The sequence below is a fragment of the Somniosus microcephalus genome, chromosome 1 (assembly GCF_052327205.1).
Source record: "Somniosus microcephalus isolate GS21.2 chromosome 1, FLI_Smic_1.0, whole genome shotgun sequence".
NCBI lineage: Eukaryota > Metazoa > Chordata > Chondrichthyes > Squaliformes > Somniosidae > Somniosus > Somniosus microcephalus.
The window spans coordinates 258,114,544-258,139,474 of record NC_140987.1 but is presented as its reverse complement, the minus strand read 5'-3'; the positions used below and the strand labels follow the sequence as shown (position 1 = coordinate 258,139,474).

At 45.0% G+C, this 24,931-nt stretch overlaps 3 protein-coding genes across 7 annotated transcripts in view; 2 read left to right on the top strand and 1 right to left on the bottom strand.

Moving 5' to 3' along the window:
• The first annotated feature begins 2,230 nt into the window (after nt 1-2,230).
• On the top strand, nt 2,231-3,928 carry LOC147124750 (actin-like protein 7B). The gene has a single exon (XM_086003191.1). The coding sequence runs from the start codon at nt 2,294-2,296 to the stop codon at nt 3,557-3,559; it is 1,266 nt and encodes a 421-aa protein (XP_085859317.1). The 5' UTR covers nt 2,231-2,293; the 3' UTR covers nt 3,560-3,928.
• A 5,894-nt stretch (nt 3,929-9,822) lies between these two features.
• LOC147124749 (actin-like protein 7B) lies at nt 9,823-11,304 on the top strand. Its single transcript, XM_086003079.1, has one exon. It carries the CDS (start codon nt 9,846-9,848, stop codon nt 11,160-11,162), a length of 1,317 nt encoding a protein of 438 aa, XP_085859205.1. The 5' UTR covers nt 9,823-9,845; the 3' UTR covers nt 11,163-11,304.
• Nucleotides 11,305-22,139: 10,835 nt separating this feature from the next.
• Nucleotides 22,140-24,931, bottom strand: part of elp1 (elongator acetyltransferase complex subunit 1) — a 124,360-nt gene continuing 121,568 nt past the window's right edge. For all 5 annotated transcript variants that reach the window (XM_085992552.1, XM_085992543.1, XM_085992562.1 and 2 more), the window contains 2 exons: nt 23,987-24,065; nt 22,140-22,535 (listed from right to left, as the gene is read on the bottom strand). In XM_085992552.1, coding sequence (XP_085848678.1) covers nt 22,471-22,535; nt 23,987-24,065 — 144 coding nt within the window. In that variant the 3' untranslated portion in view covers nt 22,140-22,470. The remainder of the gene's footprint in view (nt 22,536-23,986; nt 24,066-24,931) is intronic.

The window sequence follows — 24,931 nt, the reverse complement described above, 5'->3', positions numbered from 1 at the left end:
AGAGGGGATTTGAGAAAGAACTTTTTCACCCAGAGGGTGGTTGGAGTCTGGAACTCACTGCCCGGAAGGGTTGTGGAGGCTGGAACCCTCACAACATTCAAGACGCATTTGGATGAGCACTTGAAATGCCATAGCATACAAGGCTACGGACCAAATGCTGGAATATGGGATTAGATTAGACAGGGCGTGATGGCCGGCGCGGACACGATGGGCCGAAGGGCCTCTATCCGTGCTGTATAACTCTATGACTCTATGGAGAAGGACAATGTAGACATAGAAATCGGGCAGGGGGACTGTGATATACTTGAACATATTAGCATCGAGAGTGAGGAGGTACTAACGGTTTTAGCAGGCTTAAAAGTGGATAAATCCCCAGGCCCGGACGAGATGTATCCCAGGCTGCTGTGTGAGGCAAAGGAGGAGATTGCAGGGGCTCTGACACAAATTTTCAGAACCTCTCTGGCCACAGGGGATGTGCCAGAGGACTGGAGAACAGCTAACGTAGTACCATTATTCAAGAAGGGTAGTAGGGATAAACCAGGGACTTACAGGCCAGTGAGCCTAACATCAGTGGTAGGGAAATTATTGGAAAAAATCCTGAGGGACAGAATTAGTCTCCACTTGGAGAGGCAAGGATTAATCAGGGATAGTCAGCATGGCTTTGTCAAGGGAAGATCATGTCTGACTAATTTGATTGCATTTTTTGAGGGGGTGACTAGGTGTGTGGATGAGGGTAGTGCAGTGGATGTGGTATACATGGATTTCAGTAAGGCTTTCGATAAAGTCCCGCATAGGAGACTGGTCAAGAAGGTAAGAGCCCATGGGATCCAGGGTGACTTGGCACATTGGATCCAAAACTGGCTTAGTGGCAGAAGGCAGAGGGTGGTGGTCAAAGGCTGTTTTTGTGACTGGAAGCCTGTGTCCAGTGGGGTACCGCAGGGATCTGTGCTGGGTCCCTTGCTGTTTGTGGTCTACATTAATGATTTGGATGTGAATGTAAAAGGTATGATCAGTAAGTTCGCAGATGACACGAAAATTGGTGGGGTGGTAAATAGCGAGGAGGGTAGCCTCAGTCTGCAGGACGATATAGATGGGTTGGTCAGATGGGCGGAACAGTGGCAAATGGAATTTAACCCTGAAAAGTGTGAGGTGATGCATTTTGGAGGGACTAACAAGGCAAGGGAATACACAATGAATGGTAGGACCCTAGGAAGGACAGAGGATCAGAGGGACCTTGGTGTGCATGTACATAGATCCCTGAAGGCAGCAGAACAGGTGGATAAGGTGGTTAAAAAGGCATATGGGATACTTGCCTTCATTAGCCGAGGCATAGAATATAAGAGCAGGGAGGTTATGATGGAGCTGTACAAAACGCTGGTTAGGCCACAGCTGGAATACTGTGTGCAGTTCCGGTCGCCACACTATAGGAAGGATGTGATTGCTTTGGCGAGGGTGCAGAGGAGATTCACTAGGATGTTACCTGGGCTGGAGCGCTTCAGCTATGAAGAAAGACTGGACAGGCTGGGGTTGTTTTCCTTGGAGCAGAGAAGGCTGAGGGGGGACCTGATTGAGGTGTACAAAATTATGAGGGGCATAGATAGGGTTGATAGAAAGGAACTTTTTCCCTTAGTAGAGGGGTCAATAACAAGGGGGCATAGATTCAAGGTAAGGGGCAGGAGGTTTAGAGGGGATTTGAGGAAGAACTTTTTCACCCAGAGGGTGGTTGGAATCTGGAACTCACTGCCTGAAAGGGTGGTAGAGGCAGGAACCCTCACAACATTCAAGAAGCATTTGGATGAGCACTTGAAATGCCATAGCATACAAGGCTACGGACCAAATGCTGGAAAATGGGATTAGATTAGACAGGGCCTGATGGCCGGTGCGGATGCGATGGGCCGAAGGATCTCTTTCTGTGCTGTATAACTCTCTATGACTCTATCTCAAAACTAGTATGGAGAATAAGTATTGTGTGTCAACTTGTGTGGGATGGGCTGTTCTTGGCTTCCGAGTACATGATGGGACAACTTGTCAACCACTACTCCACGCTGGCACGTCAACTAGTTAATTCATCACCAAAGCCAACTTGGCAGTGAACAAAAGACAGCTCAGATCAACCTGTAATATGACTTGATAATGGCCCCCTGTCTGACGCCCATAGTAACAGCAACAGCAGGGCTATAAAAGGTAATGATCGGGAGAGAAACAGCATTGTTATCCCATCTAACAACTAAGGGTGACCACCAAAGAGGGTGGTTTTATAAGTGCAAGGGAAATAATCATAACAAAAACAGCGATGAAGTCATCAAGTTTACATATTATGAAGTGCCCCATACCAATGACAGTTCTCTGCAGGAAATTCCCCTGGAACACCACGCAGTCAGTGAAATCAGAACCCAGGATGACCTCCTTCTCCTCAATGGACAGCCAGATAGTCAACTCTGGCAGGGTGGTGAAGGAGGTCAGGGCACTGATGATTGACATGGGGACGGGCTACTTCAAAGCGGGGTTCGCTGGTCAACCCAAGCCCTCGGTGACCGTCTCTTCCATCGTGGGCAGACCCATCCAACGTAGCGCCAAGACCGGGGACAACCGCCAGGAGAACTTCGTGGGCAGCGAGCTGAGAGCACCCATGGAGCTGCGGCTCAGCAACCCGCTGCGGTACGGCATCGTGGTGGACTGGAACGGCGCCGAAGCCATCCTGTCCTACATCTTCGAGAAGGAGCTGAAGGTCCGGCCCGAGGACCACGTCGTGATGGTAGCCGACCCTCCTCTCAGTCCCACCACCAACAGGGAGAAGATGGCCGAGCTCCTGTTCGAGACCTTCAGCATCCCGGCCATCCACATCACCAGGCAGTCCCTCCTCTCCATCTACGCCTATGGGTGCACCAGTGGGCTGGTGGTGGAGAGTGGCCATGGGTCATCTTGTGTAGTCCCTATCCACGAGGGCTACATCATGCCCCACATCACCGCCACCGTGGATTACGGGGGCAGCGATTTAACCAAACATTTGATGAAGCTCATCAATCAGAACGGGCACAAGTTATGCGCCAACGAATATCACATTGTGGAGCACATCAAACAGGAATATTGCTACACTGCCACTGACTTTGATGCCGAGATGCGGGGCGAGGCCAAGGAATGTGCAATGCACTATGAGCTGCCTGATGGTAAAGTGATCACCATTGGAAAGGAGAAGATTAAGTGCCCTGAAGCCCTCTTCAATCCAGCACTCATGGGTTCCCGAGAGGCCGGGCTCCACACAATCGCTCTAAACATCATGAACAAGTGTGACAGTAGCCTGCTGGGGGAGATGTACAAGAACATCCTGCTATGCGGCGGCTCCACCATGTTTTCCGGTTTCCGTGTTCGTTTCCAGAAGGAGTTGAGGAAACTGGCGCAGGATATGAACCCCCAGGTCCAAGCAATTCCTGAGAGGAGATATTCAGTGTGGTATGGAGGCTCAATCCTGTCCTGTCTCAAATCCTTCCAGCAACTTTGGGTCAACAAAAAGGAGTACGACGAGCGTGGACCGTTAGTTATCTATCGGAAATGTTTCTGAAGCTGTTTTAAACACTTGTGTCTTTTTTAACGTAGTGTTGATTTCCATCGCTGAATGTAACTTATTTTAATCAGGAAAAAAACAGGTTTAAAACTATGGAAACAAAATAAAGTCTTATAATCCGTGTGATTATTGAAATGTATAATCATGGAGATTGAAATGTGATTAGAAATAGAGTAGATACCTTGCTTCACCTGGAATCCCATTGGGTTCTGTTGACTTTGGGGATGGTAGGACTGCGGGCCACGCATGTGAATTGTCAGAGGACCAGAAAGAGCCAGGGGTTCTGCTCACAGTATGGACGGGTCATTGCACCAGTTAGATGTTTCCTCCTCTTCTGGCAGTGCTCAATGGTACTGATTTAAATACTGTCACAATTTAAACTGTTTTAGTGGGTTTTACTATTCATCTTTTACTGTAGCATTTCATTACAGTTTACTTTAAATGTTATAAAAAAACTAGAAAAGGGTGGTAGGATTTCTCAGATGGCTTATTGAGTGAATGCTGGTGTTGGACTACGCAGTAAGGCCTTAGGTTCCATCCCTGCTTCCGATCTCTGTAACCTCCTCCAGCCCTACAACCCTCCAAGATCTCTGCCCGCTCAGGTAGATGTAAAAGATCCCATGGCACTGTTTTGAAGAAGAGCAGGGGAGTTATCCCTGGTGCCCTGGCCAATATTTATCCCTCAATCAACATCACTGGTCATTATCACATTGCTGTTTTGTGGGAGCTTGCTGTGTGTAAATTGGCTGCCACGTTTCCTACATTACAACAGTGACTACACTTCAAAAAGTACTTCACTGGCTGTAAAGCGCTTTGAGACATCCAGAAAGGTGCTAGAGAAATGCAAGTTCTTTCTTACTTGTGATGGTTTATTTTCCCCATTGTAGTTTGAGCACCCCGATTTTAATCGCTCCACCATTGGTGGTCGTGCTTTCAGCTACCTAGGTCCTAAACTCTGGAATACCCTCTCTAAACCTCTCTAACTCTCCTCCTTTAAGATGCTCCTTATAACCTACCTCTTTGACCAAGCATTCGGTCACCTGTCCTAACATCTCCTCATGTGATTCGATGTCAAATTTTGGTTGATAACACTCCTGTGACATGTTTTGAGATGTTTTTCTATGTTAAAGGTGCCATATAAATACAAGTTGTTGTTGTTGCTGTGTGACTTGACCAATCTCAGTTGGATGCTTCAGCTCCCATGGCACTATTTTGAAGAGGAGCAGGGGAGTTATCCGTGGTGCCCTGGCCAATATTTATCCCTCAACCAACATCACTGGTCATTATCACATTGCTGTTTGTAGGATCTCGCTGTATGCAAATTAGCTGCCGCGTTGCCTACATTGCAACAGTGGCTACACTTCAAAAAGTACTTCACTGGCTGTAAAGCGCATTGGGACATCCTGAGGTTGTGAAAGGCACTATAGAAATGCAAGTTCTTTCTTACTTGTGAGGGTTTATTTTTTCCATCGTAGTTTGCAGCACATGTGTTCACTTTATTCCCAATCTCAAGTACTGAAGTTGATGATCCAGATTTCCTGTTCCTAATTGGAATTCATTAACTCCTGTCTTGAAGTGTTAGGAATAGGTTCAGCCATATTTTCCTCCACCATTGACCAGCCTGATGGTAAATCAGTCAGATTCACATATACAAAACAACCACCTGGATGAGATGCTGGAGGACCACCAGTGCCTGTGCCATGACCCAGCATCCGTTGCTGCCATTGAGGAGAGGAAGGGATAAATATTCATCTATAGTGCTCCTGGCACAAAACTTCATGCACTATATTGGAAATTCAGGTGGATATCACCCACAGTTTTCCTTCCTTCAGTTCCAGAAATACAGAAGATGTAAAATTATCCCAAAGGTAATCAAACAAATTAGGAGTAAGTAACATTCCATAAAACATACGTGCAGAATTCTGGTTATGGAGAGGGGAAAGAACTCAAAGGTCAAAACGACCTCTTTTTACACTACAGGACATCATTTATCCAAACAGTTTGGGAAACATCCATGCTTGGCTAACCAAATAACTCAGATAACTGATTATGCATTGATTGCAATGTGGTGCTACACTAAGTTATATTAATTCAGAGTGGAAACTGTTATAAAGTGGAATGATATGATTACACATACATGGCATGCTGGGAAGTCCAGTCAAACAGTCAATTTGGATAAATGATGCTCAAATTAACTGCATTATAGTGCAAGGAAAATTAATTCTAAGTCCATGTAATGTGCATACAGCTGCCAAGCAGTAAATCGATTTATGTAGTACAGTTTACACTATTTCAATAATACTGTAATCTGACTATCTTTGTGTGTGATAATGACTTGTAAATAAAAGCAATACTAAAGTGCAAATGCTACACCCCTCATTGGGTGTCCTTTGTGGAGTATGTCCTGCCACAATCTCCACATCTTAGCCCCTGATTCCATCCCTTTCCCTGGCTACTCACTCAGGCTGACAGTGCACAACCTCATCGGCCTCTTTGATCTTGAGCTGAGCTTCAAACCCCACCTCCTAGCCAAGGCCTTTGAAACATTGTCCATCTCCATCCCTACCTCAGCCCCGCTTCCCTCCACCATTGAAACACTTCTCCACATCTTTATCACCTCCAGACTTAATTACACTGAAGCTGATGAACTCCCAGTTTCTGCCCTTCACTATTTGTAACTTGTTGAAAACACCACCATCTGAATCCTATCCTGCACTAAGTCCCATTGCCTTATGCAGCTATCCTCACTAACCTTTATCAGCTCCCTATCTCCCAACACATCCATTTTAAAATCATTGTCCTCATCTACAAGTCCTTCCATGGTCTTGCTCTTCCCGACCTCTGAAACCTTGTTCAACCCAATTTTCCAGCATACTCTGGCATTCTTTGCAATCTCCTTCTCCCTCCGCTCCACTTTCGCCACAGATATCTCGGCCATCTCAGCCCAACACAATAAGAGGGTTAAATTATGAGGACAGGCTGCATAGACTAGGCTTGAATTCCCTTGAGTATAGAAGATTAAGGGGTGATCTAATTGAGATGTTTCAGATGATTAAAAGATTTGATAGGGTAGAGAGAGAGGAATTATTTCCTCCTGTGGGGGAGTCCAGAACAAGGGGGCATAACCTTAAAATTAGAGCTGGGCCATTCAGGGGTGATGTCAGGAAGCACTTCTTCACACAAAGGGCAGTGGAAATCTGGAACTCTCTCCCCCAAAAAGCTGTTGAGGCTGGGGGTCAATTAAAAATGTCAAAACTGAGTGATAGATTTTTGTTAGGCAAGGGTATTAAGGGTTACAGAACCAAGACGAGTAGATGGATTTAATTGAATGGCTCAAATTTCATATTCATAAAATGCCACTAAATCATAACTGAACAGGTGAGGAAGGGACCAATAAAAAACAGACATAAACTTCTAATGAAAACTTCCAGAGGCTTGAGCACAAAATCCAGGCTAACACACCAATACAGTACTGAGCTGCAATGTCGGAGGTGCTGTCTTTCGGATGAGATGTTTAAACCCAGGCCCCATCTGCACTCTCAGGTGGACGTAAAAGATCCCACGGCACTATTTCGAAGAAGAGCAGGGGAGTTCTTCCCCGTATCCTGGGCAACATTGATCCCTCAACCACCATCAGTAAAAAAAAATTATCTGGTTATTATGTCATTGCTGTTTGAGGGAGCTTGCTGTGCGCAAATTGAAAGAGCTGCCAACCATGTGGTTGCAGGTTATTGTGTAATTTTATATTCATAATGTGGTTTTTAAAGTGAATGTTAATTACATTATTAGATACATCAAACCTCCCCAGTTCTCATTCTTGCGCAATCTTTTTTTGTTTACTCTTAATGTTAAAATCACTGTTGGCATGTTGCTGAAGTGATTTTATTGAAATTGCTGCGATTCATACATAAATTAATAGAATCTTAAGAGCTATCCAATTAGCCCTACTCCCCTGCTCTTTCCCCATAGCTCTGCGTTGTCTTTCCCTTTTCAAGTATTTATCCAATTCCCTTTTGAAAATTACTATTGAATCTGCTTCCACCGCCCTGTCAGGCAGTGCGCTCCAGATCACAACAACTCGCTGCGTAAAGCAAATTCTTCTCATCTCCCCTTTGGTTCTTTTGCCATTTACCTTAACTCGTAGTCCTCTGGTTACCAACCCACCTGCCAGTGGAAACAGTTTCTCCTTATTGCTAATTTTGTTTTTATGAAGTTGAAAAATAAAAGATTGAACTTCCATTTTTGTTTTAGGAGTAAAAAAATAATGTAAAATTTGACAAATTAAACAACCTGAGAGAGCTTGGACATTCTCTGCTTCTAGATCTGCCTGTCTGTCAGACTCTCAGTATCTGTTTCCTCAGAGAGTGAGAGAAAATTTGAGACACAGAAATAGAGACAGTTGCTGGTTTTAGATGGTGATGTTAGATTGTAATACGAAATTAATATTCTTGAGTTTTGCTAATTGCTTTTGAGTGAACACGAAAGATTGTACAAGAATAAGAACAAAGGAGGTTTGATGTATCTAATAATGTCACTAACATTCACTTTAAAAAAAAACATGATGAATATAAAATTACACAATCGCCTGCAACCACAAGGTTGAACAGCTCTTTTAAAGAGCCGGCACAGGCATGATGGGCCAAATGGCCCCCTTCTGTGCTGTAAGATTCTATGATTCTAACCGCTAGGTGAGACTGGCTCATTTTAATATTCACAGATTTGCCATCATGATAAATTCCTGATCTTAGGTGGTGTGCAGAGGTCAGTCATTTCAGAGGGAGGGGGAAAGTCAGCCAGCACAGATCAGGAAGAAATTTCAGAGTTTTTCTGCTTGCAAGTTTTCTCTGTGATTTAAGCCCAAAATTCCATGGGACCAGGAACCAATGTAGGTCAGCAAGCACCGGGGTAATGGGTGAATGGGACTTAGTGCGAGTTAGGACATGGGCTGCAGAGTTTCGAATGAGCTCAATTTTACACAGGATACAAGGTGGGAGGCCAGCTAGGAGAACATATATATTGTCAAGTCTAGAGGTAACAAAGGCAACGATGAGCATTGCAGCAGCAGATGAGCGGAGGCAGAGGCGGAGACGAGCAATGTTATGGAGGTGGAAGCAGTCAGTCTTGATGATGGAGTGAATATGAGGTAGGCAGCTCAGCTCAGGGTCAAATAGGACGCCAAGGTTGCAAACGGTCAGGTTCAGCCTTCGACCGTAGCCAGGGAGAGGGATGGAGTTTGTGGCAGGGACCGAAGACAATGCTTTCGGTCTTCCAAATATTTGGTGAGAGGAAATTTCTACTCATCCAATACTGGATGTCGGACAATGGAATTATTAAACACAATAAAGAACTTTCTGGTCTGTACAGTTCAGAACCACAAAACACAGTACACAACCGAGCCATCGGGGCGTTCCAATGTTATGTAGTGGCATCGAATGGCTGCAGCCACTTAGCATTCTGCCTCACCTCCAGTGTCAACTTCACACCATCAGCAGTATGACTGCAAGGGTGCAAAGCCAACTTTTTCATTTTCAAATTTAAAAAGCGTCCCAGGGGGATCGACTGGGCTGCTTTTACGTTTCCAATACTGGGAAATAGTTTATTGTCCTGTCAGCTGTTTTCTAAGTTAGAAGTTCCATCAGCAATCGAAGGCCAAGGAGCAGCGCTCCCCATGGGTTGGCCTCTTGTGCACAGAGTCTGACTTTCCCTGATGAGAGTGGTACTGGCAGTACACCTCGAGGCTATCTAACTACATTTCTCTAAAAAAAAGTCTGGTTTCAAACATAATGGACATATTTGTAGTCTCCTCCCCTTACTTCATAATTGCATATCTGAATTTATCACTAAGTTCCTTCTTTGCCATATTATTTATGGTGACTCATTGACATTATTGGATTAATCGATGTTTTTTAGTGCAAATAAAAGACTACCAATGATCAGGAACAACGTGGACAATTGTTGAAGGGCAGTCAAAACTGAGGAAAATCCAAAGGAGGGAGTCTGAAGATCCGTATTACTAAAGAGAGGAATGAGATGGAAATCCAACCCTAATTGATTCATGTATCTTATCTATACCCGCATTTCAATCCTGCACATATTTGGATATGAGTAGTGACACAAGGAGGGGATATTTGTATTTAAAACGGGGCGTCATTGCACATTAACTCATCACTGAAGGAGCTGGGTGTGAGGGCGAGATGACCTCACAATGTGTTGTGTCTGGTCTCCCTGGAGACAGCAGCTAACCCTACAAAAAGGTTAAACTTATCGCAAGGAAACCACATTAATGTCTCGCCAGCTACCGCTGTCTGGAAATTGGAGTATGTGTGAGTTACAGGAGGAAAAGCAGAAGAGAGAGAGGATGGTTACCAAACCAGTAGTCCACTTACCCAGGAAGGTGGGGACACCGCCGCCTTCCACAAGAACCCAGAGATCAACTTCCAGGTTGTCCCAGAGCGTCAAGTCAATGCACCTGAAACCAGGGAGGGTGCTAAAGGAGATCAGGTCGGTGATGATTGACCTGGGGACGGGGTACTGCAAGGCCGGGTACGCCGGCCAACCTCAACCTTCTGTGATCCTCTCCTCGGTGGTGGGCAGGCCAATCCAGATGAGCGCCAAGACTGGGGACAACCGCCAGGAGAACTTCGTGGGCGACGAGTTGGCCAAGTCTGAACCCAACCTCAAGCTGATCAACCCGCTGAGGCATGGCATCGTGGTGGACTGGGAAGGGGTAGAGGCCATCTGGGCACACATTTTCCACAAGGCCATGAGGATCCTGCCCGAGGAGCATGCCGTGATGGTGGCCGACCCTCCTCTCAGTCCCACCACCAACAGGGAGAAGATGGCCGAGCTCCTCTTCGAGACCTTCAGCATCCCAGCCATCCACATCGTCTACCAGTCCATCCTATCTCTCTACTCTTATGGTCGCACCACTGGCTTGGTGGTAGAGTGTGGGCATGGAGTCACTCATGTGGTGCCGGTCCACGAGGGCTACAACATGCCCCATGTAACTGGCCGGGCTGACTACGGGGGCTCCGACCTCAATGACTACCTGCTCAAACTCCTCAACGAAGCGGGCAACAGGTTCACGGAGAAGAGTCTCCACATTGTGGAGGACATCAAGAAGAAGTACTGCTACATGGCCGTCAACTTCGAGCAAGACATGAACCTTGATGTCAACGAGTACTTGGTGGAGTACGAGCTACCTGATGGTCATGTCATCGCCATTGGGAAGGAGAGGTTTAGGTGCCCCGAGGCCCTCTTCAACCCGTCTTTGATCGGCTCCAAGGAGCCTGGGATCCATTCCTTGGCTTTGCACAGCCTGGACATGTGCGACAGCAACCTGAAGTATGACATGTACAGCAATATCCTCATGTGTGGAGGCTCCACCTTGTTCGACGGGTTCTCTGACCGCCTGCAGAAAGAAATTAACAAGACGGAACGAGGTATGAATCCCACCGTTCACTCCATACCCGAAAGGAAGTATTCCGTGTGGCTTGGAGGCTCCATCATGGCTTCTCTCAAATCCTTCCAGCAACTCTGGGTTCGCAAGAGAGATTATGATGAGCTTGGGCCATTTGTCATTTATCGCAAGTGCTTCTGAAACTGGCCATTTGTGGCTTCCTTTTTGTTGCATATTTTAATTCTTGGCCCGTTTCTGACTTTTAAGTACATCGTTTCATCTAATTTATCATACCAAACCTCAACACTACTGTCTTAGCATAATAAAGCATTTGCAAACTAAATATTTTGTCTTTCCTAAAATCTCAGTCACCTCACCTGCATGAGTAGGAGAGTTCTTGCACACAGACAATTATCTTTATGGACTCTTGCTGTGCATTCAGATAGACTTTTCATTCGACCAGATTAGAGACTTGGCATGGGATTACTTCATCTGCACTGCTGTGGAATAAGTGCCTCTATAAAATCTGTGGCTTAACCACATTTTAAAAAAAACTGGAACCATTGGGCTCATTCTTTTAGACATCATTTCAGTTGGCTTATCTGCCTGTATTTATCTATAATTCTACCATGTCCCTTTGAGCATCTGCATTCCCCAATCTTTCACCATTTAGGAAATACTCTGCCTTTCTGTTTTTTCTACCGAAGTGGATAACTTCACATTGATCCACATTATAATCCATCTGCCATGTTCTCGCCCACTCACTGAGCCTGTCGAGATCCCCTTGAAGCCTCTTCACATCCTCTTCGCAACTGATACTGCCACTTAGCTTTGTATCATCAGCAAATTTGGAAATGTTACATTTAGTCCCCTCATCCAAATCATTGATATAGATTGTGAATAGCTGGGGCCCAAGCACTGATCCTTGCGATACCCCACTAGTCACAGCCTGCCATCCTGAAAAAGACCCGTTTATCCCTACTCTTTGTTTTCTGTCTGTTAACCAATTCTCAATCCATGCGAGTACATTACAGGAAACTCTTTGGTATCCGGCACCGACGAGACCGGGATGGTGCTGGTTGATTAAAAATTCCGGATGACGGAGAGGGTTATCTACCGAGGCTATTTTTAACAAACAAAGAGTCAGACTCCTGTTATTGAGGTGTTCAGACTTCCGACAGCACCAAGAAGTTGAGTAGTGGCAGTTTGGAGAACTACCCCCACTAACTAACTCGGCCACCGCGGGAGACTCAGACTCGGACTCGGCAACATTTCCGGTTATTGAGGTGTTGTTTTCAGAGTATGAATTTTGCCGGTTAAGAGAGAATTCCGGATATTTAGGTGCCGTTTAAACGAGAGTTTCCTGTACCCCCAATTACTTGTGCCCTAATTTTGTTCACCAACCTCTTGTGTGGGACCTTATCGAAGGCCTTCTGAAAATCCAAATACACCAAATCTACCGGTTCCCCTTTGTCTACTCCACTAGTTACATCCTCACAGAACTCCAATAGGTTTGTCAAACAGGACTTCCCTTTCACAAATCCATGTTGACTCTGCCCAATCTTACTATTAGTTTCTAAGAGCCTAAAGAGTGTTGCTAATCTTTGGAATTCTCTACCTCAGAGGGCTGTGGATGCTCAGTCATCGAGTGTATATTCAAAACTGAGATCGATCGATTTTTGGACACTAAAGAAATCAAAGGATCTGGGGATACTGCGGATAACATAATGGCAGTAGAAAAAAGTGATGCAGATATCAACACAAAAATAGAATTCATATGGATAGAGATAAAAGATAATAAAGGATCAATCACTCTAATATGCGTAGTCTACAGACCACCTAATAGTGGACAGGAGGTGGAGAAAGAAATATGCAGACAAAATAGGGAAATGAGTAAAAAACATAATCATGGGGGATTTCAACTACCCGGATATTAATTGGACAGAAGAGGTAGGTAAAGGGGATAAGGGAATGGAGTTCCTACAAGAGTTCCTGTAAAAAGCCCAACAAGAGAGGATTCACTATTGGCTCTAGTAATGGGGAACATCTAAGCAATAGTGACCATAATATAATACGCTTTAAGATGATAATTGAGAAGGACATAAGTATGACGAAAACCAGATTAATAGATTGGAGAAAAGTTGATTTTGAGGGGCTAAGAATAGAACTTGGGGGGAAAAATGGGCAACAATATTGGCAAACAATGATGTAAAACAGCAATGGGAAATATTTAAAACGGTGTTCAACAGAGTGCAGGGACAATATATTCCGCTGAAAGGAAAGAACAAATTAAACAATAATGAGACTCCATGGATGAATAAAGCCAAAAGGAAACAATTGAGGGTAAGGAAAGAGGCATACATTAAGTACATAGACAGTAGGGGAGTGCATGATAAGGGAGAAAATGAAAAGATTAGGAAAGAAGTCAAAAAAACAATTTGGGAGGCAAAGAGGAACTATGAAATTAAATTATCAAGGAACATAAAACAAAATAGCAAAATATTTTACAGGCACATCAATAAAAAAAAAGTTGTGATGGGAATAGGGCCATTAAGGGATAGACAGGATAATACCACAGGTAATGATAGACAGATGGCAGAAATATTAAATAATTATTTCGCTTCAGTATTTATGAGGGAGACAGAACAGGTGGACATGACATTGGATGATGAGATTAGTAATGAGATAAGTGCATTTAAAATAAAAAAGGGGGATATATTAAATAAACTAATCAAACTCAAAGAGAATAAAACCCCAAGTCTGGATGGATTGCATCCACGCATTTTAAAAGAATCTAGGGAAGAGATAGCAGAGGCATTACTACACATATTTAATAATGTTAGAAAAAGATGTAGTGCCAGAGGACTGGAGGATAGCTACCATAATACCAATATTTAAGAAGGGGGATAGAACATTTCCAGGGAATTATAGACCAGTCAGCTTAACATTGGTGGTAGGAAAAATAATGGAATCTCTACAAAAGGAGAAAATAGAAGAACATCTAGAAACCAAAAATATAATAATGAATAGTCAGCATGGATTTCAAAAGGGAAAGTCTTGGTTGACCAACCTTATTCAATTTTTTGAAGAGGTACCAGAGAGAGTAGACAATGGTAACGCAGTAGATGTAATTTATCTAGATTTTCAAACGGTCTTTGGTAATAGACTGATGAACAAGGTCAGAGAATGCGGAGTCAGGGGACAAGTAGCAGAATGAATTGCTGGCTGGCTTCAGGACAAAAAGTAGAGAGTAGGAGTAAAGGGTAGCTATTCACAGTGGCAGGTGGGTAGTGGTGTTCCACAAGGATCAGTGCTGGGACCACTGCTGTTCACAATTTACATTAACAATTTAGACTTTGGAATCAAAAACACAATTTCTAAATGACACCAAATTGGGGGAGGGGATAGTCACTACTGAGGAGGACTGCAACAAATTACAGGAGGACATTAATAAACTTGCAGAATGGGCATATAATTGGCAAATGAAGTTCAACACAGATAAATGTGAGGTATTACATTTTGGTGGGAAGAATAGGGAGGTCACATCACTTGGAGGGTGCGTGTCTAAGTTGGGTAGAGGAACAAAGGGATCTCGGAATACAAATACACAAATCACTAAAAGTTGCAACACAGGTTAGCAAGGCCATAAAAAAGCAAACCAAGCACTAGGGTTTATTTCTAGTGGTATAAAATTGAAAAGTAGGGAAGTTATGCTAAACCTGTATCGAACCTTGGTTAGACCACACTTAGAGTACTGCGTACAGTTCTGGTTGCCATATTATAAAAAGGATGTAGAGGCACTGGAGAAGGTGCAGAGAAGATTTACAAGGATGATACCAGAAATGCGAGGGTATACATATCAGGAAAGGATGAACAGGCTGGGTCTCTTTTCTCTTGAAAAAAGAAGGCTGAGGGGTGACCTAATAGAGATCTTTAAAATTATGAAAAGTTTTGATAGAATGGATAGAGAGAAAATGTTTCCACTTGTGGGGAAGAGCATAACTAGAGGCCATCAATATAAGATAGTCACCAAGAAATCCAATAGGGAATTCAGAAGAAACTTCTTTACCCAAAGAGTGGTGAGAATGTGGAACTAGCTACCACAGGGAGTGGTCGAAGCGAATAGTCTAGGTGCACTTAAGGGGAGGCTGGACAAGCATATGAGGGAGAAGTAAATAGAGGGTTATGCTGATAGATTTAGATGAGGAAAGATGGGAGGAGGTTCGTGTGGAGCATAAGCACCAGCATGGACTGGTTGGGCCATATATCCTATGTAAAGTGGAGTTGAGGTAGATCAGCCATGAACTTATTGAATGGCAGAGCTGGCTCGAGGGGCCGAATGGTCTACTCCTGCTCCTAATTCTTAAGTTCTGATAAGTTGACTATTTCTATTTGGTGTCGGTAAGTGTGTGTGTGTGCGTGTGCGTGTGTGTGGGGGGGGGGGGGGGGGAAGAAGGAATAAGAACGTTTGATAAAGTTCCACCTCTGGAGCTTTCTAAAGCTAATGGCAAATTAGCTACTTCGATTGAAATTTCAGTTAGCAATAAAAATCAGAAGAACTTGCCTTCATAAAGTGCCATCAACATAGAAAAAACATCCCAAGGTGCTTCACAGGTGTAATCAAACAAAATGGACGCCAAGCCAAAGAGCTATTAGTAGGGGTGGCCAAAAGCTTGGTCGAAGAAGTGGGTTATAAAGGAGATGAAGGAGGGAGGGGGGTTTGGGGTGAATTCAGAGCCTAGACAGCTGAAGACATGGTCGCCAATGGTGGGGTGAAAGGAGAGGGGTAATGCACCAGAGGCCAAAGTTGGAGGAAGAGAGACTTCTGGGTGGGTTGTAGGGCTGGAGGGGAGGCTAGAGAGTTAGGGAGGGGCAAGGCCATAATGGGTTTAGACACAAAGATGAGAATTTAAAATTAGAGGCAGTGGTGGACCAGGAGCCAATGTGGTCAATAAGGACAGGAGTGTTAGGTGAGCAAGACTTGGTGTAGAATAGGATATGGGTAACAGTTTTGGATGACTTGAGTTTACAGAGCATTCTGGATGGGAGGCCGACCAGGAGAGCATTGGAGTAGTCGAGTCTGGAGGTGGCAAAGACATCGATGAGAGTTTCAGCAGTAGATTGGTTGAGACATAGACCGAGCTGGGAGATGTTACAGAGGTGGAAGTAGCTGGCCTTTGTGATGAAGAGCATATTGAGTTGGAAGCACAGCTTGGGGTAGAATGTGACATCGAGGTTGCAAACAGTCTGGTTCAACCTGAAACAGTGCCCAGAGAGGGGGATGGAATTGGTGGCAAGGTTTGGCGGGGCCACAGACGATGACTTTGATCTTCCCAACGTTTAACTGAAGGAAATTGGCGCTTATCCAAGAGTGAATGTTGGACAAGCAGTCTGACAACTCAGAGGCAGTGGAGGGGTTGAGAGAAATTGCAGAGAGGTACAACTGGGTGTTGTCAGCATATGTTTTGAAACTGACCCATATTCTTTGAATGAATTTGCCAAGGGGGCAGCATGTAAATGAGCAGGACTCTCTAGGGCAATGACTAGGGGAGTTGCACCGGGACCTGTACTTCAACCATTTCTATATGGGGAAAGTGTGATATTTGCTGTTAGTACTAAGTTATCAAGCAGTTTAAGAGTGTGACATTAATTGTTGAAACAGTGATGGGAGGAGGGTCGTGTTGCGTATAAACACCGGCATGGACCAGTTGGGCTGAATTGCCTATTCCTGCCCAATACATTCTGGCCTGTTCCTGCCCTATACATTCTATGTAATTCAGTCTAAATAAATTGGGTAGATTATTCTCTTTAGGGTGTAAACATCACATGGGTGGAGAATAAATGGAAAAATTGGGTCTGGATGAACATATGCCTGTAAATAGAGACCACCTGATTTTCTGTTCTGTTACCTTAAACATTTTGAGGAGACAGGATGGGGTTCAGATGTGATGACTTCTTATCAAGGCTTATCCACGCACAATGGCTATGTAGAATTTGCAAAATTGAACATTGTCCTATAAGGGTCTATTGGCAGAAAAGGCCTTAACTTTTAAAGACTGTTTTAAAAGAAGCCCAGAAAAAGGGACACACAAAATGGCTGCCAGACCCCGTGACCAGCTTTTGGGACACTTTAAAATGGTTCCTGCAGTCCCCAGACAGCTTTTGTGGATTCAGCCCACAGTAGGTTCTGGAAGGCAGTTTCAGGGAAAAAGAAACCAGACAGAGCCCCATACATATAGATTGGATGCAGATCCGATCAGATCGGCCTGTAGATAAAGGCCATCTATATGTTTACCCAGACAAAGGGAAACAGTTTCATATTCATAGGGGGAACATCAAGAACCGTTTAAGACATCAGAAGGACATTAAAGACAATACAGGGTCGTTCCAGACCAGAGATGGCCGTTACCGGCCATTCGAAGATACTTTAAAAACAAAGACTACCCCACTGTGCTACAAGCCCGCAAAAGGGCGGGAGATAAGGGCCTCCACGGAAAAGTATAACTGGAGTCCTGGGTAGCCATCGGTAGCTTGCAGCCTGGAGCTTGTAGCTGGTAGCTTTATGAGCTAGCTTTTTTTTCTCGAGAGCCGTGGAGGAACGTCGATCCAGAGACCAGCCAAGAAGGTGATTCGAATCTGCGTCCCGCCCCGGGGTAACCATTGGGAGATCATCGACAAACCCCGGGCCGTTGACGAGACGAAGGACAGCAGCCCTTCAGAAGAAACCTATCTGAAAATGGTAAACCAGCTGGGCTCTGCGAAGAAACCTATTTGACCATGATCAAATAGGTGGTCTCCGTCCACACCGACGTCCAGGCCTGCCAGCATCCAGCCTGTCCGTGACCTTCAACTCGCGGAAGAAGAGAGTCACAGCCCGCAGCATTGACCACGTGGAGACAGGACGCCTGAGAGGATCAAAACGCAGACCTTTCAAAATCTTATACTTTCTCATTGGATTGGTAAGCATGTTTCTGGCCCCTCATAATCTGATCTAGCTAGGCTTAGGGGGTGGGCATTTTGGGTATAATTAATTATGAGTTGTTATCCCTCGATGTTCCGTGTGTTTCCCCATTTCGAGATTACTTTTGTAGAGTATATCATGCCTGTATATATGTTGGTTAGTCCTGTATTATGATTTGTTTTCCCCTCCCATGTACCTTATTTGGCTTACATTCAATTTTGTTCCTTTATGCAATAAAGTTTCATTTCGTTTTCATTAAACCTGATCTATAGAGTATTCTCTACATTGTAGTTCCTGCCTCAAAGTCCAGTGTATAGAACCTAAGGGGCGAGTGGGTCAAACCACTCAAGGTTTTACTGTGCAAGAGAGAGAGGCCACTAGAGAGAGAAACCTCTGCGATCTAAAAACCCCTTACAGCTACTTGGACAAATAAGTGGGAAAAGTTAAATCTGGAAAATTTCAAATGTAGGACATAGGACCACATGTTCAAATTAGTAATGGCAAATTTAGGACTGATATCAGGAAATCCTTCAGAGGACTGCCAGCTAGAGTAGTGGAAGGGAAAACCTTGGGATTGTTTAAAACAATTGGGAGGCTGCAATGAAGGGAGGGGAAGAGAGAACTTTGGGGTAATTCTGGATGAATGAAGACAGAGTGAACAGTGTGCTTCGTGCTACTGGAATCAAAAAGGTTAAGGGAATCCCAGAAGGTAGGTTCGATACTAGGTAGGTGTGGGATTGGGTTCAACGGCTGTGACCTTTTCTCATGTTTGACTTTTTTTATGGTTCCTACTATGGAACCTGGAAAGAGCATCAGTTAGCCCACTTTCTCTTGGGCTATGCTATTATGCCAGTATTTTTTGGAATCATTTGTATGCGTGCATGAAAAATACAAGCCGTGGAAAGTTTAAGTAAATGTGTATGGTATAAATTGAATGCCGATATGGTCAAGTGCAGACTTAAAGAATGACATTTAATGTTTGTGCACCTGCAGGATTCTTACTGGCCCTAAAAAGTTTGGCAATGCCCCTGATGATTTAGAGTAAAGCGTGGCTCCAGTGATCCCACATATGTTGGGTGTGTAATGCATTTATTTTTCCTTTGCAAATTAAAAAAGGCACCGATTTATAATTACATGTGTAAATACAAAAAGTGTTCTAATGGAATCAAACTTCAAAAACATTGATTAGACTTGCAGAAGGGCCCAAAGAGCAGTACAAGTTCTATTCAATGAATATTTCGACGTCCCACATTAGCTTTATTTTCAAGTAGTACTTAAAAAAAACATTTAAAAGTTGTCCCTTGTAATAGCTGGCCTTTCCATCCCAGTTACCAGTTTTGTATAATGTCCGAGGTTAGACATTTCAGCACACGGCCTCCCAGCACAATCCGTCGCTCCACTGAAAATGGTGTGTCAGAGCTGTTAGTGGAGCAACGGCAGATGTTGGGAAGCACGATGCTGAAAATGCTGCACCGTGGCACACAGCTGGAAACACGTGGAAATGGTGACTTCAAATTGAGGTCGGCCATAACGAGCTGAAAGTTTAAAATCTACTTTACTTCAGCTTTTATAAAAGTATAAGGTCTCACCCCCAAAAACTGAAAGGTAAGACCACCCCAAGGAGTATTCTTTTACCAGGTATGCATTACATTTCTGTGTGTAAAGGGAAACTGTAACGGCAGCAGCACTAACGAGTTCCAACAAAGAATAAATGGACAAACTGCAGGCTGGGATGATTACTTTAGTGTCAGCCGTGGCTCAGTGGGTAGCACTCTCGCCTCGGAGTCAGAAGGTTGTAGGTTCCAGTCCCACTCCAGTGCAGTACTGAAGGAGCGCTGCACAGTCAGAGGTGTTGTTGTTCGCATGAGAGGTTAAACCGAAGCCCTGTCTGCTCTCTCAGCTGGACATAAAAGATCCCATGGCCCTATTTTGAAGAGGAGCAGGGGAGTTATCCCCGCTGTCCTGGCCAATATTTATCCCTCACTCAACATCACAAGAAACAGATGATCTGGTCATTATCCCATTGCTATTTGTGGGAGCTTGCTGTGTGCAAACTGGCTGCTGTGTTGCCTACATTACAACAGTGACCACATTTCAAAAAGTACTTCACTGGCTGTAAAGCGCTTTGAGACGTCCTGAGGTTGTGAAAGGTGCTATATAAATGTAAGTCTTTCTTTAATACTATGCAGCCATTTAAACAATTCTCAAGCCTTGACTGGCTAATGGTACTCAATTTTGGACTCAGAGCCCGGCCGCGGTGGCCCGGAGCCCCCGTGCGCGGCCGAGCGCCTCAGGCCGGCCCGACTCAGCTCAGCTCCTGCTCCGGCCTGCCGCCGCCGCTCCCCTGTTCCCTCTCTCTCCTGCCCCCTCTCTCTCTCCTGCCCCCTCTCTCTCCTTCCCCCTCTCGCTCTCTCCTTTTCCCCTCTCTCGCTCCTTCCCCCTCTCGCTCTCTCCTTCCCCCTCTCGCTCTCCTTCCCTCTCTTCCTCCTTCCCTCTCTCTCTCTCCTTCCCCCTCTTCCTCCTTCCCTCTCTCTCTCCTTCCCCCCTCTTTCCCCCTCTCTCCTTCCCCTCTCTATCTCCTTCCCTTTCTCTCTCCCTCCTTCCCTCCCTCTCCCTCCCGCCTTCACTCTCCCTCCTTCCCTCTCTCTCCTTCCCCCTCTCTCCTTCCCTCTCTCTCCTTCCCTCTCTCTCTCCTTCCCTCTCTCTCTCCTTCCCTCTCTCTCTCCTTCCCCCTCTCTTTCTCCTTCCCCCTCTCCCTCTCTCTCCTTCCCCCTCTCCCTCTCTCTCCTTCCCCCTCTCCCTCTCTCTCCTTCCCCCTCTCCCTCTCTCTCCTTCCCCCTCTCCCTCTCTCCTTCCCCCTCTTTCTCTCCTTCCCCCCCTCCCTCTCCTTCCCCCCCTCCCTCTCTCTCCTTCAGAGAGAACCGCGCGGCCCGAGAGCCAGCGAGTGGGGGAGCGGCGGGCCGGAGCGGGAGCTGAGCTGAGTCGGGCTGCGCCTGAGGCGCTAGGCCGCGCACGGGGGCTCCGGGTCACTGCGGCCGGGCTCGGATTCCAACCCCTTCCCCGGGGTGTCTTCCTCTCTTCTCTATCTCCTTCCCTCACTCTCTCCTTCCCTCTCTCTCTCCCTCCCCCTCTCCCTCTCCTTCCCCCTCTCTCTCTCTCCTTCCCCCTCTCTCTCCTTCCCCCCTCTTTTTCTCTCGCCTTCCCTCTCTCTCCCTCCCCTTCCCGCTCTCTCCCTCCCCTTTCTCTCCCTCCCCTTCCCTCTCTCCCTCCCCTTCCCTCTCTCTCTCCTTCCCCCTATCTCTCCTTCCCCCTCTCTCTCCTTCCCCCCTCTCTCTTTCCCCCCTCTCTCTCCTTCCCCCTCTCTCCTTCCCCCCTTCTCTCCTTCCCCCCCTCTCTCCTTCCCCCCCTCTCTCCTTCCCCCCCTCTCTCCTTCCCCCTCTCTCTCCTTCCCCCCTCTCTCCTTCCCCCCCTCTCTCCTTCCCCCCCTCTCTCCTTCCCCCCCTCTCTCTCCTTCCCCCCTCTCCCTCTCTCTCTCTCCTTTCCCCCCCCTCCTTCCCCCCCTCTCTCTCTCTCTCTCATTAATGTCAATGATAACATTGCAAAATTATAATTCTGCTTGCTACCTCCAAATTCACATAGAAGGAAAACTGTAAAACCTGGAGTATATGACTACTGGCGATCCCCATTAACAAAAAATGAAGTTAAAGAACCACCTCCTGGGTGCTTAGCAAGAGTTCTTCAATCCCAACAGTTTTATAAACATGGCAGAGGGTTCTTCAGTTCCCTCGGCAAAGCCGGGTACTCCAGCTAGTAGACAATATGACAGACATGTCTGAATTTATGCTACCTTCTTAAAACACGTTATAAATTAAAGCACTCACTCGCATTTTCCATTAGAGAGCTGTCTTGATCCAATTTCACACCTCACAGTGGAAACTGGCAGCTCCATATTATCTGCTTCTGTTACAAATTTTTTCCCCATTCAATATCTAATGCTGGCACACTGCGCTGTAATATGGGTGACTATCTTCTGTTGCTGCTGCCCTTTTGAGTGTGTATCACCTGGCAGCTGCTGATTCACAAATAATTTTCAGCACCCACGCTTAGCTTCGCTTTCAAATATCATAACACTTGTACTGTGACAAGTATTTGTAAAACAGAATCATTTGGAAAACAAGGGCATTTTTACAAGGAAATAATAGATACTTAATAACAAAGATTTTCAATAGGTTCTTTATATTACACAGTTAAATTGGTCAAATCATTTTGCACTCGCTTCATTTTGTAACAAAACTATAGCATAATAGCAGGAGCACCTCCTGCCTTCTGATTACAAAGTCTGTCAGTCATGATTGTCGTAATGACGGCGTCATGTGATCAGTCATATTCTGCAGCTGGGGGGTAAACCACATTCCCGGATGGGCATCCACCAATGACCCTCCATTTCCATGAGCCTGCCTCGTCTCTGGATTGCTCTACATTGACAGTAATGCACACAGTGCGGTAACAGACAACACAGGGATGGCAATGCTGCTCACTGGAGTTGCTTCACAGAATAGTTAGCTTCCACTTCACATTCTTATTGAGTTTAGGAGGGACAAAATATTCTTCATCTGAAAGGAGAAATAAAAGAAATCAGACATTACTAATTGATCTGCATAATGAAGCGTGATAGATGTGTCACTATTATTCCAGGTAAACAGTCCCCTAACTCGATATTTAGCCTTTTTAAAATGTATTTCGGCCAGCTGTAGTAAGCGAGTGAGACCCTATTTTAATTTTATTTCCATCTTTTTTTGAAGAACAATGAAGGTCGACACCTCAGAGAAACTGGTCAGAGTGAGCTGCTGTAATGGAGCTACATTAACAGCGATAAAGAAATTGCTGTTAACCGTGGAAATTTCAGTGATTATATCATTTCAACACCGTGCAGTAATTTAATCCTCTTACGTGGTCAGGTTCACTAGCTCCTCCAGCCAGCTCCTTCACTACCGTCAGCACTCACTGCTTAAATAAAATACTAACCCCCGCCGCCTCCCCACCCGCCCCCCCCATCTCCTGCAAGACAAAATAATATGGATGTTCAAATAAAACCACACTGCTTCCTAAATGCTCTGATGTTTAGACCGATACTTATAGCAAATCACTCTCTTTATTAACTTCTAGTTGTGATGTTGTATACAGGTAACTGCATCTTTTGTGTTCCAAATGTTACTGAATTTTTGACTTGAGCACAAAATCCAGGCTGATACTCCAGTGCAGTGCTGAGGGAGCGCTGCACTGTCAGAGGTGCTGTCTTTTGGATGAGACGTTAAACCAAGGTCCCGTCTGCTCTCTCAGGTGGATGTTAAAGATCGCATGGCACTACAGGAAACTTTGGTTTATCCGGAGGTTAACTGTCCGGAATGCGCGAGCCACTGGCAAAAATCAGGAGTCGTTTCGTTAGCTTTTTTTTTCTTTTTGTTGCTTTTTTTTCACCAGTCAGGCTCTGCAAGGTCTCGCTGAAACTGTTGCTAAGCTACAGAGACGCTTGCAAGGTACGGCCGACTGTTTAGAAGCTGCAACAGGGTTTGTTGCCAGATACGGAGCTCAAAATCTCCGTATGTTTCAACATTAGCGCTGGTTTGTCTGGCAACAGCTCGGTCCCGTCGGTGCCGGATAGCACAAAGTTTCCTATATTTTGAAGAAGAGCAGGGGAGTTATCCCCGATGTCCTGGCCAATATTTATCCCTCAATCAACATCACAAACAGATTATCACATTGCTGTTTGTGGGAGCTTGCTGTGCGCAAATTGGCTGCCGCGTTTTCAACATTCCAACAGTGACTACACTTCAAAAGTACTTCATTGGCTGTAACGCGCTTTGAGATTGTGAAAGGCGCTATATAAATGCAAATCTTTCTTTTCTTTTTAATTGCTCTTCAGACCAAAGTGAAGGGCTGGCTTTAAATAAAAAGGCACCGCCTCTTTAGAGAGGTTACAGTACTTATATCTGAACAGCTGAATATGGAGCTTTAATCCAAGGCTTCAGTATAAACACCACTGGATGTTATTCCTCAGACTGACCTTGCTGAGCTGTTACTCCATTCCTTGGTTGTTGCAAGGAAGCAGTAATGCTATTCGCAGTAGAATCAGGACCAAGAACCTACAACAAAGGGGAAAAAAATCATTTTGATAAAAGTATGGCAATCCTTAATTTTTTTCTAACTTAAGACTAACTTTAGATATATTGAAAACACAAAACAGTACACCCAATCCAATAAAAGGGGGAAAAAAGTTCCTTGTAGACATTATTTCTTCTTCTCCCTTCATTTTGGACAAGAGTTGCCCACTTTCATAAGAACAGGAGTGGGCCATTCAGCCCCTCGAGCCTGTTCCGCCGTTCAGTTAGCTCATGGTTGCTCTGCATCCTGGTCTCTGCCACTCTTGGATCAGCCTGCGGGATTTGTGCCAGACTGGCTCAGGGCGACTCACCAAATCTTTCTTTCCTTTCCCTCCCTGTGGGAAGACTTCTCCAGCACCAACTCGCACCATTCCCTCGACCGCACAATCAAGACCGAAAGTTCACCATACTGGGTATTTTAGTCTTCGGCACATTACCAATATCTGCACTTAATTTCTCCTCCTCTATATGTGAAAAAAAATTCCTCCCTTACAAAAAATGTTCAGTTCTGACAAGCCTGGTGCAATCAGGTTTTATGTTTTAGTAAGGTTTGTTGTTTATCCTACATTAACAAAATGTAAGAAAAAGGATCAGGACCTTAATGTTTTCAAATGTAAGAGGTCAAAGTCAAAAACGTGTTTTACTATCTTCCCTTGAATTAGAAGATTAAGGGGTGATATAATTCAATTGGGAATGAGGTGGGTCAAGTGGCGCAAGTGTCAGTAAGGGAACATTTAGGGAACAGCGATTATAGTATCATAAGGTTTAGATTAGCTATGGAAAAGGACAGTGAGCAACCTAGAGTAAAAATACTTAATTGGAGGAAGGCCAATTTCAATGGGTTAAGA

Coding starts and splice junctions, on each gene's coding strand:
- LOC147124750 (XM_086003191.1), top strand. CDS start 2,294: ATGAAGTCATCAAGTTTACATATTATGAAGTGCCCCATACCAATGACA.
- LOC147124749 (XM_086003079.1), top strand. CDS start 9,846: ATGTCTCGCCAGCTACCGCTGTCTGGAAATTGGAGTATGTGTGAGTTA.